Genomic DNA, 19,316 nt, shown 5'->3' with positions numbered 1-19,316 from the left:
AGTTTATTTCTTATAGCAGACAAAATTGAGATGATAGCTGCACTGACTAAGACCCAGAGGGACATTGGGATTGTAGGATCACGTGCTTTACTGAGATAGTTTTGCAGGAAAATCTTCCAAACTCATACTCAGCAGTTTTCAGATCTAACAGGCACACAGAGGCAGACTGGCAAGAGGAAATGTGTGAGGATTGCAGTACTTGTGATGTAGGATTAACAGATGATGTTATTCTAGACATGTTAATGTGAACTGCTTGCTGCGAGGCTCCAATCGTGTGATTGGTCGAGGGAGTTCACATGTGTTGCTGCTGCTTACATCCCGTTTGGGGCAGATTGAGAATGTGAACGCATAAGTTGTATTCAAACGGACAATACCTAACTTCTTTAGGAGACACTCATGATACACACTGAGCTCGCTTCATATGCTGTGAGTAGGATATCACAGGTTGCTAATGGAGGTCTGCAGAGACCTTTTAAGGGTTTTTCTGTGTTCTGTGAGCATGAACATGAAATGAGCTCCCAGGTTAACTGCAAAATGGAGCAAACTGACTTATGTGGGGACAACACAATCAGTACCAAGACAGTGTGATTTTTAGACTTTATCAGCTCTTTATCACCTGTAAAAGCTGCTAAATATGAAGAATTGAGCCTTCAGAAATTGACAAAGAGACATGACAGGGAGATTTTCAGGAGATGTGCAGATGTGTCAGTACACGTGGCCATCGTCATGGGAATACCTCAGTGGATTGTCTTCTTACCTTTCTGTTTCATCCTTGCACCTTGGACTTAATTAAAGAATACATGACATTTCCTGTGCTGTCAACAATGGACTGGAGATGTGTTAGTATTGACCATACTGGATCAAATATATGCTGCTTTAGATGGATATAACATTGCTTTAATTATGCTAGTATATGTGCCATAGAGATGTAATAAACTTTCAAAAGGTTTCAAAATTAAATTGATGAACAGGTCTTAACAGGTTAAAACATAGTGTCTGTGTCCATATGCACACTGATTAGCCACAATGTTTATACTGTGTAGGTCCTGAAAAACAACTGTGACCCGTTGGGGTATGGAAATGAACCTGGCAGGAGACCTGATAGTTTTAGGAATTGTTTTGGGAATTATGTTTGATTTAAGACATTGTTTCAATGCATAAGCAGATGGGAATCTGCTTATCAGAAGCAAAATGCTGTGTAATTACATTGTTTGGTTTGCCATAATCCCAGCAGCAATGACAACAGGCTAATGGCAGTGCTAAACTCTCATTTTCTGGTTTATTGCTTGTGAGATTTTCCATGTGTGCAGATATTAGCTGTGGGGCACTTAAGTGTGTAAAAATTTAAAGCTGAAACTTTGAAACTTTAAATCAGCCAATATCAGCAAGAAAAGGAAAACTGTGAAGTATCTGATAAATCTTTCTTTGTAATACCAGCGATATATGGTATTAGTTAGTGTAATGAAAGCTAATCAGAAATTAGCTGCCGGTGGGCATTAAGCCAAGCACAATATCAGTGCTTATTAAGCTGTTGCAAAGGACTGTGCAAACTGTGCAAAATGTGTCATTATTTGGTATCAGTACACAACATTTTGCAAATCAAATTTTTAAAAAAATGCTCTGTACACAAGACCCTGTGTGATGCAAACTGTAGAGAATTGGTTGTTACTTATATATAGGTGTGGGAAACAATATGTGTACACATATCAATCCAGGCTCAGGGGGTTGGGAAGCGCATCTGTAACCGGAAGGTCGCTGGTTCGATCCTCGTACTCTCTGCCCTGGTCGTTGTGTCCTTGGGCAAGACACTTCACCTACCGCCTACTGGTGTGGGCCAGAGAGGCCGATGGCGCGATATGGCAGCCTCGCTTCTGTCAGTCTGCCCCAGGGCAGCTGTGGCTACAACCGTAGCTTGCCTCCACCAGTGTGTGAATGTGAGAGCGAATGAATAGTGGCATTGTAAAGCGCTTTGGGTGCCTTGAAAAGTGCTATATAAATCCAATCCATTATTATTATTATTATTATTATTATTATTATTATTATTATATTGAGCCAGTATTGTTATCAGAGTAATACTAGCAAGATTGAATCGATGGTTTAGTGAAAACTGTGTTTTATTTTGTGAACTAAATATTCTGGAAAGTAAAAAATGCTTTAGTGATATTTAAAATGTGTTCAGAATTTGCAAACTGGTGATGATTGATGTCATAAATCATGACACAGCTCTCTGCTCTACATAAGCTGCTTTTTAAGTTAAAAGTATATATATTGGTTTTTGGTATTAGCAAAACTCACTGTCTTTACTTGGTATTGGATTGCTACCAAACCTTGCAGTATTGCAAATCACTAGTAAATAATTATGAAGCTATAAAAGAAAATGGTCTGAAAATATCATACAAATCACAGTATTGGCCACATATTTTATTAGAAATGAAAAACATGTGTAATGTGTAATTGACACTTTACAGACAGTTGTAGACTAAATCCACCATTTTTAATGAAGAACAGAGCAAAGATCTGTTCTGTAGCCTATAAGTATCAGTTAAATTTGCCCAAATCTTCAGAAACAGGCTTAGAATCATAGGCAAGGTTAATAGATTAGATCTTTGAGGTTCCTGAAAAACATCTGTGATCTTTTGTACCCTGCAGCATCACTTCGGGACCTTTGGACGGTGTTGACAATAAGGGTCTCCAGTTGGGTGTCCAGCTCCCAGGCAGTTCGCAGACAGGTCCTCAGCAGCAAAACCAGCAGCTCCTCTTGACTCCAGCCAGCCTCCAACTCGCTCAGCTTCAGGCCCAGCTTACCCTCCATCGCCTGAAACTGGCTCAGGAAGGCAACACAGCTGCTGCGGCCACTGTTCTCAATCAGGTTCTCTCCAATGTCAACATGTCTCAGCCCTTGTTTAATCAGTTACGGACTTCAACTATGGTTGGAAGTCAACAGAGTGCCTTCCCCACAGGAGTGCTAGGTTTCCCCTCTTCAAATTCAGCCTTGGGAGCCTTGGTCAGTGGGGGATTCAACCAAAATTCAGGCACTGTTAGGCTGAACCATCCTTGTGGAGGAGACGCGATGGGTCAACAGGGCAATGAGTATGGGAAAAAGTCTGGGTCGACTTACCCCTCTGACACAGACAGACGACTTCAGTACAACTTATCTGGAGGGACATCTGCAGCATCAGCCACTGCTGGTAACGGGCTGTCCACAGTTATCAATACTCAGGCAAATAACATGACCAATGTTGGTCTTCAGCGAGATTTCTATAGACAGGATATGCAAGTACAACAAGCTGGGTTTAGTGAGCAGAAAATGAACATTTTTAACTCAATGGGACATAAAGAGCAATGGCAAGGTCAAACCAACTTGTCTCACACCGGTATGGTGGATGTGGGTTCTAATCCTCCCCCTGCGTGGACACCAGCTGGACAGCCGGCTCGGCCTAGGACTGAACTATATAACCCAGAGGAGCCAACCCATGATACGAAGTTAAACTGCAATAGTGCAGCAGTTTCCTCTTTTGGTTCAAGTGGCATGCAGGCTTTAGGACTCTACCAGCACCTGCACGGAAAAGAGGAAGCTTTATCGTCAGGTACCAGGACACTTCAGCCTTATCAAGTCAATGATTACCATGCTGTTACACCCACTCAGCTGCCACACCAGTGTAGCATTTGTGACAAGAAGGTCTACAACCTAAAGGTGAGCAAATTGATGAGTGTAAATCTTAGCACGTGACCATTATATGAATCTATGCATTTGTATATTTGAAACAGGAACAGAACAAAGTTAGTTTTCTTGAACTAAAACACAAGTTTGTGCGTTGCTTGAAGGATTTTACAAAATTTAAACAAGTCCTGACTTTCTGAATGAGCATTAAGCAGATATTAAGAATAGCTAATATACAGTAGTTAAGTATTTTTGTTCGATGGCCTCTAAGTCCATGATGGTGTCTCTTTAATTGGTTTCAGCCATGAGGTTATACAAGGGGTAGCTAAGAGCCACTAAGGGAGGGCAAGTATTGGGCTTCCTGTGTCTAAGCTGTTTGAGTCTACATGTTCAGACAGTGTTTATGTGTGTACGTGTGTTTAGGACTGGGAACAGCACGTGAAGGGAAAGCTACACCTCCAGAATCGAATGTTGTATGCAAATGACAGGTGAGTCATTTACAACTCCAAAAATTCACTGCACACAGTCTAAATTAGACTATCATTGATGACTGAGGACGTTCAGTAAGCCTCTGTGTTGATGTGATTTGTTGTGGTTTTTGTTTTGCTGAGTTTCAGACTTTTTACACAGCTTTAAAACGATGTCGATCAATTCAGAGCAAACCTCTTTTAGCAGTTGGAAATATGTTAGTTTCCTTTTCCTTACTTCTTATGCAGCTGTCTTAATCTTTCTCTGAATATGAGCTCTGTCATAAGATATGAGCGAGCAAGGCAGGGGAGAGGCAGCTAAAATCAGCCGTCTCTGATTGTTGCAGTTCAGCGGTGGTATCAGCTGGAGCTACTCACTATGCTGTCAGCAGGCCTTCTGATGGAGGTCTGAACCCCGCAGGAACGAACCACATAGTCTGTTCTGCTGCGAGTCAAGGTAGGATAACCCACCACCAACACCACCAGCTGTGTATCTCCTTACATTAGCACAAAGTGTAAAACATCAGTCTTAACTCCTGCTGTAAGAGTGATATTTTACTCATCACTTGATTATGAGAAACGGGGTATTTTTAGGACATGAGGCAGCATGTTTTTATAGTTGAACACTTCTTATTTTAACACATTGAAGTGCTGCGTGCAGTTAGCGTGAAGTGTTTTGAAGTCCTAAAACAGTGCTGCACCGTGCCAAGTCATCTTTTTTTGTACATGCTGGAGGAGTAGCAGTAAACACAACAAAGCCGAAGACTTCTACGCGCTGCTTTTCTGACAAACTCTCTTGATCCTATTATATATGCTTCATGCATTCACTTATGTATAATTACTAACTACAAACTGCCAACAAGCCCATACAGTCATTAATATATTAATTACCTAACACAATTTTTATTGGATGAGTAATCTGTTAGAAGATCTCTGTCTCAGTATTGTATTCCCATTGCTTGGAAGGGTGGTGAAGAAATGTCTTTAAATAAAATGGAAACAATGTGTTTTGAGCTACCCAAGACTGGGTAGCTGTTTGAACTATGCTAGTACTGTGTGCCAATTTCCAATAGTTCTGAGGTCATTCCATCATAGTTACAGCTCCTATGGCACATTCAACCGATTTTAAATTTAGACAATCTTCTCTTTAGGGTTTAAATAAATCTGAAGCTAACATTTGGATATCTATTGTGGAGGCACTCTGCACTTAAGATTAAACCATCTGGTTTAAATAGTTTTGGAGCTAAAATCCAAGTGATTGGATGGTCCCTTATGAGCAAGTATTTACACAACAATGGGAAGGAAGAGCTCTCGTGTAGCAAAAAGAGGCCTCTGGCAGAACCAGGCTCAGGGAAGTTCAGCCATCTGCTGCAACTGGCTCAAGCATGAGGGGAAAGAGACAAGAAAACATAATCACCACGAGTTAGCTAGGACTAATGCCTGCACGATTCTCACATCGGCCAAAATGGCAGAAATCTGCTTAATCAGACACCATGTGAATGTTGTGGTGCAGAGAAAACTGCAGAATGAAGACTCCAATCTGACTCATCAAACATTTTCATTCTCAGCTGCATCTCCATCTGTAATATCTATAAAGCTACAGGGCTTGTGTGAAAATGGGTTATGCAAATGAAACTGCAACTACATCTGCATCACAGTGGAGCATCATTACTGTTTCCCAGATGTTTCTCAAGAGTGACGTGTTTAGCAAAGCCTTTTCTTCCAGCTAGGTGCTGGTTGGGGCAAAAAAAGACTTTGAACAAAGAGGAAATTAAGAAAAAGCAACAATAAAAAAATATATTAAACATTTTGAACAAAATATTTAACAGTTTGAAAATGTACTTTACTAAAGCAAAGTTCTTCCCTCGCACTGGGTTTACTGTTTCAGGACAGTTGTAAGTTCCCATATCAAATTGTTTCCACAGATGTATCCTCAGGAGCCAGTATGTCATACTTGCCAGCTACAGCCATGAAGACTTACCCCACGCCAGACACAGGATTTGCCTCACACCAGCCAGAGTCAAAGGTCAGACAAATGTTTGGGTTTTTTGGATTGGATACATGGTTCTTTGTTAGAGCTTGCCCAGAGCACATAAATCAAATTTTAAGATAAGTTGGAAAAAATGCTAGTGACAAAGAAGCAGCTGAAATTGTCACACACACATTCACACCAGTGTGTGAATGTGTGTGTGAATGGGTGGATGACTGGATATGTAAAGCGCTTTGGGGTCCTTAGGGACTAGAAAAGCGCTATATAAATACAGGCCATTTACCATTTTTACCATTTTTCACTCCCTATAAAAAAAAAAAATATAATTCAAATTTGATTTTTTAAATTACATTTGAACATCCAACAGTATGTTCAAAGGGCTCTTATACCTTTGACATGATCTCTTCATTTAGTTTTTCTGAGCATTTATTCTGCTACACTTCTTTCATGTGACATTTAAACATCAAGAAAGAGTGAATAAGTAAGAATCAACACCAAATGTGTGCTGCTTATTGAATGGACTCAGTTCACCTTGTTGACAGACGCTCAGGCCCAACACCAAGTTTCATGTTAGCGCTCTTCCACTGAACTTTAATAGTTAGAAGACTACTTCCAAATCTATCAAGCGCATGAATTACGAAAGCCCTAGGTTTAAAAAAGAGCACAACAGCAATAAATACAAATACATACATAGGAACATTTATCCAGATTTACTCAAGAATACATTTATATTTTAAGAATAAGAGATTTTTTGTAATTGCTTGAACACTTTTTCTTTTACTTCTGTTTTCTGGTTATGCACCCTAATATGTAAAGACACTTAGATTTAACCTCCTGATGACACTGAAGGATTCAAACATAATTAATATTAGCAATGTAGAGGGTTACCAAATGGGTTGCAAAAGCAAAAACTAATCCTAACACTGATTTTAAAGTATTTCTAAGAGTATAGATGAAGGATAGTTGTCCTAACTGTGGTCCTGCAGTGAGTTTGCCTGAGTTAAAGAGCCTGTGTTTGACTGGGGTTAAAAAAACAGCAGCTGTTGATAGGCGTCCATCATGAAGACACAGTGCAGATGATGAGTGAAGAGAAAGGACACCAAAATTAGACCCAGCAAACGTTCGGGAAGCCTACACTTATGACTAGCATGCAGCTTTCAACAGTCTGCGGGCATCAACACACACCCAGTGCATGGATATGTATTAATATGGTTACACAAACACACTATACAGACTCGTGTGCTCTATACTTTATTTTAGCTTCAGTTTTTTATAATGCATAAAGCATGGCATTCAACTTGTTAGATTATATTTTCTCACTTTCTATAATTTCCCTTAAATTTTGAAGTTAAATTTGTAACTTTAAATTAAAGTTAATTTGTGACAAATTCAAAGTCAAATTCAAAGACAAGACAGGCCGATCCAGAGATGGATGCCTTAATGTTTAAACTAGATTCCTTCGCCGCTAAAGCCGCTGTTTGTTCTTTGTTGCCAGGGTAACTGTATAACAGAATGCTGAAGTAAGTGATGGAAAAAGCCGTGTGCGTCTTTGGTTGGTTTTTGACAAAGGATTTGATTTTATTAGCGTGGAAGTATTTATAGGGTGTGCTACATGAGCTAATGTTGGTTGCAATAAACACACACCTGTCCAAGCCTAACATGTGAGGTTTTATTGTTTTTAAAGCCCTGCGAGATCCCAGGGATCACACAAATGCACACACGCATACAAGTTTTGATATTCTGTGTCATTTTTAGTGTAACAGCAATTTAGTTGTTAGATATGCACAGAAAAAAATTAAAAAGTTACATAAATTGTTTTCATTAATTTCACTTAACTAAATAAAAAAAATTGTGGTTGCAGTTAACTGAAATAAAAAATAAAAACTACACTTTAGTAAGTGAATAAAAATTTTGAAAAGCGCTTTTCACAGGCAAGAGTCACAAAACCAAAATGCAAAAGTGCACCATTTTACCATATTAAGGCAAAAACTACAATAAAAACTAAGCATTTAGAAGTAACACAAATTAAGCTGATATGGTCGCTTTAAAAGCAAACGGGAATTAAACTGAAATGTGAGTAAAGTTTAATTAAAACTAAAAAATAAAAACTACAGTAACTCAGATACAAACCAGACTAAAAGGAAAAAAAATTACCAGTATAAAGATGAAAGCTATTTTCAGCTGCTCTATATTCAAAAGGGGATTTAGGTACCACCAAATGTTGGATCTGACACTTTTTCACCAAAGTCCCTCCAGACACAGCCCCATCCAAGGCTCAAACCAGGGATCTTTTGCTTGTGAGGGAATTTGTAAACCACTACACTGTGAAGATACCACAACATATAATAATGTGGGTTCATACATACATTAGAAGCATGCACAACTTTTGTTCCTCTGCACTGCAGTGTCAGCTGTCCAGCCTGACGTAACACAGTAGCTTCTTTCGACAGAACTCGAACAGAGATAAACACAGGATTACAGCTAACCGCTGCATGGAGCACAGACCTAAAGACCCTAGGGCCACACCCCCCAGGCAGCAGTGTTAAGTTTCAGACTGGTGAGAGACTGGTAAAGTGATCTGAGGAATCGGCTTGTGAGCACTCTGCGTAGGAACGTGGGGAGAAACTGTGAAACCAAACTGACCGTCTTGCAGCATGAACCCTGATTTGTAAAAAAAAGCAGACGTATCCTCAGAAGAGATTCCACTGCAATTTACTGAACACATTGCAAAGCTATATTTTTAGGACTGTTTCCTTTCGCTGAATTGTAAGAAACTGTAAGAAACTCGCAAGGGTTTAATTAAACAATTTCAGTCAGGGTTGATTGCCAGTTCAGTTAAAAGATTATTTGAAGTCCTTCCATTCCTGTTCTTTATGTATTTGTGCATTTTAATTGTTGATAATTAAGTTTTAGTGAACACTGAACATTACCAAAGGTCTTCTGTCATTTATTCAAATTATTTTTTTTAAATAAATAAACCACATTAAGGAGGTCCAGGCTGTGTGTAAAGTGTCTCCTTGTGAGTAGTCAACGACACGGCATAACTCTGCACTTCTGGTTTGCGGACCACGGAAACGGCTACTGTTCAAAGCCTGAGCCAACCTTGAAAGTGATCTTAATGCTGTGGTCAAACTGTCTGGCCTATCAGACACAGGCCTGACTTTTACAGGTCACACATTTGTGACTAAAGCAAGCAGCGACTGAGCCTCTTGTTCTCACTAATATCCCAGGGACATAAACAGCCTATTCCTGGATCTGTTTATTGAGCCCATCCTGAACTGACCTTTATGTGTTCTGGTGGTGGAACTGGCATGTGGCTGTTAATAGAATTATCATAATTGCATCTGAAGTTGTTAATGTCACTGTGCTGGCCAGAAACTATTAAGTTATAATATCTTTTTTTTTTTTTTTAATAGCATTATCAAATGTTTTTTTTTTGTTGTCTAAAATATAGTCACATGGCACATGTTGTGTTTGGGCTGTTTGTGTATGCACAGAATATGCACCAAACTGACATGTAAATTTTAAAGGTTACTTTTTACGAAGACTTATATACACTCTAGATTCAAGCAAAGTAAAGTCTTTGTTATTGTTGGGCTTTTCTTGGACAAAATTAAAAATGCTCCGGGTCGAATCGAGACCCCGGTCTGGCTAACACATGGAACTGTCGGTCAGGTTTGTCAACCAATGGCAGGTAGCTCCATGCCCTCCTGGGTTTTAATTGCACCTTAGAACACACATGCATCAACACTACAATGAGCGGGTGGAGGGAGGTTTGGAGTCTTCTCCCACCCCCATTCTCTGCGGCCTGCTGGAGCGGGAGGGCTAGTAGGAGGAGTTGGCCGTCCGACTGCGGTCTGGGGTGTGGGGCCTCCCTGCTGCTGCGGAGTCAGGGTGGTCTGCCTCTCCCCACCGCAGGGAAAAGGGTAACACCACCTGGGTCTGGGTGCAATTCCCCCCTCCAGGGACAAGGGTACCTAGACCCGGTTTGTAGAGTACGCTTGGGGAGTGTGATTGTGTGTACAGCGTCTCTTTATGTCTGTCTCCACGTTGGTTGAGTGTGGAGTGAGTGCATATGAGAGCATGAGGGTGGGAATGGATGTTTGTGTCTGTGTGTGCCTGTATGTCTGTGTCTATATGTCAGGTTGGGTATCAGACGCCACCTCTCTGGGGACACCTCAGGCCCTCCAAGGTTTGGAGGCCTATCTCCACCCACCACCACTTCCCCTGCCGGTGGCGGACTCCCTCAGGTGTCGGTGTGTTGGTGGTTCTTTGTGTCTGGGGGTGGGCGTCCGGGTACACACCGGCTCACTCCTTGGCGGCCGCTTGTCGGGGCCTGGGGCCTGGGGCTCGCTCGGGCCCCTTTGGAGGTGGGGTGCCCCCGGCCTCTCGGCCTGGGGCTCGGTCACTCAGGCGCAGCTGGGGGCCGGCGGAGCTCACGGGCGCGTCACTGCAACTCCCCCTGACTTCTGCTCCGCGGCTGCTGGGCGAGCCCTCATCTGGGACTCTCCTCAGCTCTTACTGGAACAGTGGCGCGGCTGCCCCTCTGTTGGTCTTCCATGGTCTCTTGTGTTCTGGGGGCCTCTGGATGTCTGGAGTTTTGATCTCCTCCATACCCGCTTCACACCCTGGAGGACGGGGCTGTGGCCCCCCCACACTCCCTAGCAGATCATTACATGGAGAAACCTTTGGAATGCAAGCATGCTGATCCACACAGGTATGCACACATGGGTATTCACAGACGCGGACTAAAGCTTTCTTGGCTGCTACCTCAAAGCACACTGTGCGCTGTCTATCTTGCGTGCTGCACAATATCGTTTATTATTTAGTAAATATTGATATCTATGGCTAGCTAGTTTATTGTGATGGTGCTTTGTTTTCTCTATTATTATGTTGCTCTTTGTTGTTTGCTGTCTCCTCTGTTTGTTTTTTTTGTTTGTTTGTTTTTTTTCTCCATACAGGTGACCCAGGAGTTCTTTTTTTTTTTCTCTCTCTCTTCCCCCCCCTTCTCACCGTCTCTTCTCCCCTTTGGTTTTCTTTCTTTCTCTCCCCCTCTTTCTCTCATTCATTCCCCCTGTCCTATTTATTAAAAAAAAAAAAAAAAAAAAAAAAAAAAAGGTTTGTCAACCAGAGACACAGAAAGAAGAGGAGGGGTGCTGGAAAAGTTGCAGTTGCAGCACAATGGTTGCAGAATTAAGACTCTGTGATATAACAAGTTGAATTTATAACTGCTTTCTGCAGTGATGTCAAAGGAACATGACAGCATGTCACCAGCTAGTCTGATGGTGAATATAGCGCTTTGTATTTGCAAGATGCAATACGCAGGATTCACTCTTCTCCGTCACAGTAAAGAAGGTGCATAAGAGTTGCAGGTATCTGTATTATCAATTACAATATATCTTATGTGGTTTTAATACTAAAGTTTTACGTGTTATAAAACTCTATTTGATGGGTTTATCAAACTCTAAGTATGTGAGAATTACTAAAGGAAGCACTTTAGCTTCCACTTGTCTTCCTTCTCCAGCTTTATACCGGAGAGAGCACGTTCTAGTGTTTTTCCATAACAAAAGAGGGTATTGTGCCTCTGTATTACCCCCTCTCAGGTCAGATTTAAAAAAGGAATTACAAGTGGGTGCTGAGCAGTGCAGGTCACAATACTTGACAGCCTGGAGAGATGTGTGTGTCTGGGCCTAGTAAACTGACATGTCTCTAATGCCAAAAAATAACAAAATGTAATTTTTACTGCTGGATGGCTCCCAAGGATCTATTAATAAATGCGCTAAGGTGGGCTGTATGAAGGAGGGAAATTTACACATTGTTTGTTTGTTAGTGTCTTAGCAGTCTTAGACTCATTTTACACAGTATGCATGATTTTCATATACTGCAGAGATTGACACAGAGTTTTGAAGATATGTTTTTTGTTATCAGCCAAAATTAGATGATAGGATCGATAACAATTCCTACGCCTAGCTTCACATAATTCCGGAAGGAAGGAAAAAAAACTTCTTGCTAAGATTTGTCAAAGGGGAAATTAAAGCTATGAAATGTCATGTGATATCTTTTATATTTACCTTTGAGACGCTGGGTAACTGAATTCCATGGCTGACACCTGTCTTCAGTGTCTGCATTCTGCATTTGGGAAGTCGTGTGCTCATTGTGGGACACACTAAAATTGACACATAAACACAGCTCTCTGTATCCTGGTCATGGTTACAAGTGCTGCAAATAGAATAAAGCTATTTTAAAGTTTGACGATCTAAATAAAGATCAGATAAAGTATTTAAAGTTGCTCAAAGATTGCATTTTTGTTTCATATTTGCAGCCATTTCCGATCAGAAACACCTCCGTCGGTCGAGTCGTCCACATATGCAACCTCCCTGAGGGCAGCTGCACAGAGACTGATGTCATCAACCTGGGAATACCCTTTGGCAAAGTTACCAATTACATTCTCATGCGATCTACACATCAGGTAAAACAAAATGATTATTTATCAGTGAATAGTAACTTGTTGTTCATGTTTATCAGAAACTGTTTAGGTCTCAATTACATGTCTATATAAAAAGAAAACTATACTTTTGGCCATTGCTCATTCAGATCAGTACATTCTTTGTTACGTTAGTATAAAAAGGTAACTTCTGTGCTTAAAATGTGCACCATGCAGGACACATGGTTACAGTTTTCTTTATTTTAGCATTTATTGATTGATTGCAGCTGCTTGTCATACATACAGTTGACCGCTGGGGTTTTAATACCTGTGGCAGGGTGTTTAATTATACCCCGAACTTAACTTTAAAATATATGAAGCATCTTGCTATGTTTGCACAGATTTCTTTAGTGGTTACCGCCAGAAAAGTTGCGGATTGGATGATTACCTTTATATAGAGCACATGTGTAAAATTTCAATGATCTTTTTTTTGTCTTTTTTATTATCTGCATCTTCTTTTCTGCCACGGCTGTTATATGATACCAAACACTTAGTCATAACTTACTGGCTGTTTAACTACCAGTACTTGACAGCTCACTTAGGCTCCAGGGTTTCGTTTAACAGACCTGCAGCATTCATATCACCCCTATCAAATTTAAAGCATTCACTCTAAAATCACTGTATTAGTTGCAAAGATTAAAGAAAATGTTTCAGTGAATTATTACGTTAATGAAATACGATACTGAAGGATGATGATGTTCAGATTTTCTTCCATCTACTCTGTCATCTGAAACGTATATATGTTTGAGAAGATTAGCCCTGAAAAAAGAACCTCTCGTAACAGGGTTCATGTTTATTGCAACTTTCTAACATTGTATTCCTCCATCAGGCCTTTCTAGAAATGGCATATGTGGAGGCAGCTCATGCCATGGTTCAGTACTACCAACTTACTCCAGCTATGATTAACAACCAAAAACTTCTAATACGAATGTCTAAGAGGTACAAGGAGCTGCAACTCAAGGTAAAACTAAAGAGAAACATTTTCAAAAATCAGTTATACACTCTGTTGGGCATTTACTAAACCCATAAGTCTTTTTAATTTAGAAACCAGGTAAAGATGTTCAATCAATCATCCAGGATATTACCTCACAGCGGGAAAGGGATGAGATGCAACAACATGAACAGTAAGAAAACTCAAATGTTTGTTTTCATGCAGCAGACTTCTTTGAGTTGCTAATGGGGAAAATGCAATCTCAAAAACGTGCATCTTCTCTTCCTAGCTTTGTACCAGAGCGAGCACGTTCTCGCAGCCCTATCAGCCACTCTCTAAGTCCTCATTCCCACAGCCCCAGTTTTACATCATGCAGCTCAGCCCACAGCCCCCAAGGGCCACCATGCAGGGGTCCGGAGAGAGGCTCAGACGGTATGGGCCCCCACCGGGGCTCATGGGAGTGGTCGTCACACTTAAGAAGGGGTGAGGATGAAAGGGAGAGGGATGATCCGTGGAGGAATGGGGGCAGCGTGGATGATGATCGACCTAATGGTGGACGGGCGCCTGACCGTCGAAAGACCTACCAAAAATCCTTAGATCATCTTAGTTTCAGATCTACGGATGAGCGAGGAGGTGGAGGAGAAGGGATGAGGGGCAGAGACTGGCACCCACGAGGAAGCCCTCAAGGCTCATCCTATAATTCGTACAGGAACATCGAAGAGGATTTCTACAAGGAACAAGTGTACAAATCAGACAAGCCGCTCAGACCTCCATACCAGCGACATGACACAAAGCCAAAGAGGAGGGATGGTGATGACTACCACTCTAGGTCCAGGCATTCAGAATTTGAGATGGCTGATCAGACACTTTGCAGAACACCTGAAAATAAGAGGCAGAGTTCACCAGGCAGGGACAGGAGTAAGAAAACAAGCAGGAGGTACACGGCTGCGGAGAAAAAAGAGAAAGAAAATGCTACTGAAAATACTGTGAGTAACTTCTGTAAATGTACATTGTTTATTTACATCTGCCAAATATTTCTTGTAACTAAAGAGATTGAATTTTTCAGGACCGCGAGTCAAAAGAAAAATCAGTTTCACCTCAGCGAATCAGTAAGACAAAAGAAACTAATGAAGGTGGTAAAGACAGGGACGCTGTAAGTAAACATGATGTTTATGACACCTTATAAGCTCTGGTTCCAGCTGGAAGTAGGGTATTAAAAACAATTTTCTTGACCCGTTTTCTTAGGAGAAGGATCGGGAAAGTTGTGACGACACAGATGAAGAGTGTTGGTATCCTAAGAACATGGAGGAACTGGTCACTGTAGATGAAGTGGGAGGAGAAGATGATTCCATTATTGAGCCAGACCTTTCTGAGCTGGAAGAGTTTGCATCCTGCCCCAAAGACTCAGCAGGGGAGCCATCAGTAGAGGAGTCTATATTGCCGTCTTCCTCATCCTTGGAGGTGCAGCCAACATCTAATGAGAAATCTCCAGAGACTGAAAAGTCTTGTGGGGATGCTGGAGACCAGGCAGCAACAACTGTAACTGAGAAACAAGAGACTGTTACGACTTCAGCCAAACCAGAAGAACAGAAAACGAATCCAGTGACTTCTGAGTTACCAGTTGCTAACCTTAGTGAATTCCCCAGTGAGGAGTTTAAAGCTGCATTGAAGGAGACATGCTTTGAAGGTAGTGAAATAGCCAACAACGGGCCACCAGGAGAGACTATGGAAAATCACATCTGTGTATTAGAGGACAGCAAGACCCCAGAAGTAGGACAGGTCATGGAAGTAGTCAATAATGGAGTGCAACACCAGGATGATGTTCATAAAAAAGGTACTGCTTACAAGAGAACATTAATGTCCATTAAAAAAACAAACAAGTGTAGCTGTTAAGCTTATTTTGTTAAACTTATACAGTTTTGTTAATCATTTGTTGGACAAAAGCATCTAGCTAGTGTGAGACCTGTAAAATTATTCCTCTTTCTGTACCTCATTAGAATAAGTCACCAATATGGTTATAAATATAATTAGAGCTACGTGATGGGTAACCTGAGAAGATTTTTTCTACAAGTGTTTTATTTAGTTGTCTTAACCCAGATACAAAAAACAAAACAAGAAGTAAGTACGTTTCTTTCTCATAACTCATATGCCTTTCATAGACTTTGAGGCCCGCTCACCATCTCGTGAACAAGATAGAGCTGTCAGTGAACACGGCATTCCTTTGGGTAAGCATAACACAGTTTTGTTACCATGTTACTGTTACTGTTGAACTGATAAAATCACTGAAAGCGAGCGGTTCTCATTCTAAAGTTTTTCCAATAATTCGGAATAAAGTCCACAACCTAAAAAAGTCACCAGTAGAAGACTGGATGTCTGGGTAGATAACCCACTAAGTTACAGCAGTATCAAATGAAAAGTAACACCTTTTTTCTAATCTAGTCTAGACTTCTTACGTGTGACATTCTGATTAAATAAAAAAAAAAAAAAATCTGCTGCTCAGATAAAACACACAACAGGGTATGGTCAGCTTCAAATGCATTTGCACTACTGGAAATACTTTAGGTTTAGGTGAGGGAGCCTGCACAGAGCACGCAGGAGAAAGGATTTTGTACTATTGAGCTGGCAATTTAAAAATTGTTTACCATCAGATTTCATTGCATTCGAAATTCACAAGCTCACACACACCTCCTCTGCTCCTAACGAGTTTGTTAATAATTAACAACCTCATTCTGATCAACTGCACAATTGTTTGTAAAAGATTTACATTTAATTTAACCTGGTTGTATGTTAGAGGCCAGTTAACACCCGTTGCTGTTAAAAAAATGTATATCCTGATGGTCAGAGAATAAGGTTTGAAACAGAAGTCTCAGCGTGCATCCTCATGCTTTTGTCTGCTCTCGGTTCTGAAAATTCTTTAGTCCATATATTTCAAAGCAGTGTGCTTAAAACCTGCTTATCACAGCTATATTTATTCATTATCGTGGACAAAAGCTGCGGTCTTGAGCCCATAATCTTAGTCCCAAAGATAAAAAAGTTTTATCTTTTTCACCATTAGAAATGGCACTGACAATCTGTTGCATTAGCACTCTAATTGCCTGGAACTGCTTGGCTACTTGCTGACCTATTTCTGTGAGCAGGTTGTGAAATGCACCCCTGAGGGATCAGTATTTATATCATCATTAGAGCTAGAATGACGCAGCCAAAGCACATGGCCAGTTTTCAGCCTGCGGTGCAGAGACTTACTATACAAAAGCCCTGGAGTGGCACAACAACAACAGAGCTCAGTGCACAGTGCACACACACAAGCATTGTGCAGCTATTTCTGTTGCATGTGTGTCCAGAAAAAAACCGTGTGCATAAACACCAATGGAATACTGATAAGTCTTCTGATTGTTTCCATCTTGTTCGTTTTTTACCAGCCTGAAAGTGAAAATAGGTGTGTGTGGTGGATGTGTTTTCAATTCAGCTTGGCTCCTGTTAGTTTCCAGCTTTTAAATTTAGTTTTTTTTTTTAGCCTTTTTCTTATTTGTAATAAATGTGGATCATTGTGGGACCCAGTCAGAAACAAATTTACAAAGGTTTCTGAGTCACTGAGTCAATATGTAACAAAGCCTCAAACAACCATTTAGAACATTCTTAATACATTTAGCTTTTAGTTATTTAAGAGCACATTATCATTGCGCTTATGTTTTATATATGTCCAGCAATCATTTTATTCCCGCTAACTAAAAGTGTTGTTGTTGTTTTTTTTTAGTTGTTTTGGTTATAAATAATTCTTAAGAGCTTGAAAAGAAGGCGACTGGACTTCTTTTAAAGTCCAGAACTGAAGAAGCCTCATGGATGAGAGGTGAAACATCTTCAAAAAACTTAAAGGAGTCTAGTCACCTTCTCTGCAAGCTCTTAAGACTACAGATGACTGAGAACCTATACAGTTATGTTATACATAATTAATCCTGGTATTAAAAATAGGGCTTTGCCGTGTCTTTGAGTCTGAAATGAATGCAGTGGGCAGACTATAAGAACTCACTGCCAGCAGGGTATGATCGCTTTTATTGTTAGATAATATAATCCCATTCTTTCAATTGAATTTAACCGCACAAAATCAGATTGTGATTTTATTACATTACCCTTTGGAAATCTATCATCGAATGTCCAGTAGAGTTATATTGGACATTAAACAGCTGTTGCCTTGCCAGCTCCATTCAGTCTGCGTGATGTCTGATTGTGCCCATGTGCAAATAGCTCAGATAATTGCCCGATGGAGTCAGAACAAATGATTAGATGTCACGTGTCCTGCTCCATACACTTGATCCAGGTTCTCCCTCGGCTAAATCAAACAAATTGATTCCCCTGACATTGTTCATGACGGAAAACTACTTTAGTTTCTGGGTTTTGTTTATTATAAGACATTTTGCAATGAGAGTGTAAAGTTCCTTAATCCCACTGAATTCATAGTTGTTTACAACTGACATACAGAATATTCAAGCAACTGTTAAGATCTCCACGTACCCCATCACTCCCAGTGTGCTTTATTCAGTGCTCATTGGTCCAACCATGTTTAATTTTTAACCAAGCCTCTGTTTACCTTCAGCTACAACCCATCTGGTGCCCTTAAATCTGTTACTATAACCTATGCAGACGGGGGGAAATAGAACAAATATTAGAAAGCAGAAAAAAACAAAACACGTCTGGACAAGATACATTTGGATTAAAAGACAATAAATTTTAAAACCTTGTGATGTTTGTTAGAATAAAGAATACTATGTATTTTCTATGGAGAAAAAGAAAAGAAAGGATGATGGAGACTATGAGTTGAAAGAAGTCAGTACAGGAAAAAAACATTTACAATTAAAGTTAGTTCAAAGTTAATTTGGTATCAGGGCACCCGGGGGAGAGAGAAGAAAATGTGTAATCTGAGACCAGCAGCATGATGGTTTCAGTCAGCCGCAAAACCCACGAGCCAGTCCCAGTAGAGTAGTTAATTTACGTTTGATAACTGACCTTCTATAATTGTTTTTTTTTTATTATCTAGAAAAAATGTATGCAAATTTGTAGAATGACTCAAATTAGTGGGATGAGGCTTGACTGTGGTTCTGGATCAAAATCCTTCTAAAAAAGGTTTCATTATTAAATACCATGCGAGTCTCGTCTTTTGACAAGGATTAAATTGTAATTCTTGTTTTCGCTCTCTCATAGGAGTGGAGTTTGTTGTGCCAAGAACCGGCTTCTACTGTAAACTCTGCGGACTTTTCTACACCAGTGAGGAAACTGCAAAGACCACTCACTGCCGCAGCACCGTCCATTACAGGAACCTACAGGTACAAACTGCGAGACGGCACACACCTCCATTCTTTTATCCAGTCTTTGAGAAATTAATTATATGAACACATCAAGCCTTTATGGCGGGAGATAGTGTATCTGACATAAACCCGTGTGTGCTGGCATTCCCGCATGCCCATATAAAGTCGATCTGTGTGACGCACACTCCTTACTGAGGGATTCATTAGGCCACATCAACTGTGGCCTTAACGAAAGATTACACCAGCTGTTTTCAGCCTAGAGAGTAATCTCTTTGTTCCACAGTCAGCACGTGCATATTATATTAATTTGCCTTGCTTTTGTCACATGAGGATAAAACTTATTTTTCTTTTCTTTTTTTATTAAGTAGGATTCTGTTCTCCAAACAGGATTGCAATGATAAAAATGACTTATCTTTATATTTTAATTCAGCACTAACCCCACTGCAGAGGCTGTGTTACCTATCAATGCATGGAGCAAATGAT

At 40.4% G+C, this 19,316-nt stretch overlaps 1 protein-coding gene across 5 annotated transcripts in view; it reads left to right on the top strand.

Moving 5' to 3' along the window:
* Window positions 1-19,316, top strand: part of rbm20 (RNA binding motif protein 20) — a 54,946-nt gene that overhangs the window by 33,324 nt on the left and 2,306 nt on the right. For all 5 annotated transcript variants that reach the window (XR_014892771.1, XM_085277434.1, XM_085277436.1 and 2 more), the window contains exons 2-13: window positions 2,650-3,694; window positions 4,085-4,149; window positions 4,476-4,585; window positions 6,054-6,154; window positions 12,441-12,587; window positions 13,432-13,563; window positions 13,647-13,726; window positions 13,823-14,519; window positions 14,600-14,686; window positions 14,779-15,367; window positions 15,693-15,758; window positions 18,730-18,851. Coding sequence is in view for 4 of the 5 variants with exons in the window: in XM_085277434.1 (XP_085133560.1) it covers window positions 2,650-3,694; window positions 4,085-4,149; window positions 4,476-4,585; window positions 6,054-6,154; window positions 12,441-12,587; window positions 13,432-13,563; window positions 13,647-13,726; window positions 13,823-14,519; window positions 14,600-14,686; window positions 14,779-15,367; window positions 15,693-15,758; window positions 18,730-18,851 (3,241 nt within the window). In the remaining variant the exon portion in view is untranslated. The remainder of the gene's footprint in view (window positions 1-2,649; window positions 3,695-4,084; window positions 4,150-4,475; window positions 4,586-6,053; window positions 6,155-12,440; window positions 12,588-13,431; window positions 13,564-13,646; window positions 13,727-13,822; window positions 14,520-14,599; window positions 14,687-14,778; window positions 15,368-15,692; window positions 15,759-18,729; window positions 18,852-19,316) is intronic.

The sequence above is a fragment of the Mchenga conophoros genome, linkage group LG6 (genome assembly GCF_057382185.1).
Source record: "Mchenga conophoros isolate Kocher_MC1m ecotype Shallow Benthic linkage group LG6, M_conophoros_male_GT1.1, whole genome shotgun sequence".
Taxonomy (NCBI): Eukaryota; Metazoa; Chordata; class Actinopteri; order Cichliformes; family Cichlidae; genus Mchenga; species Mchenga conophoros.
The sequence above is the reverse complement of the archived record's forward strand: the minus strand, read 5'-3'. Positions and strand labels throughout refer to the sequence as shown.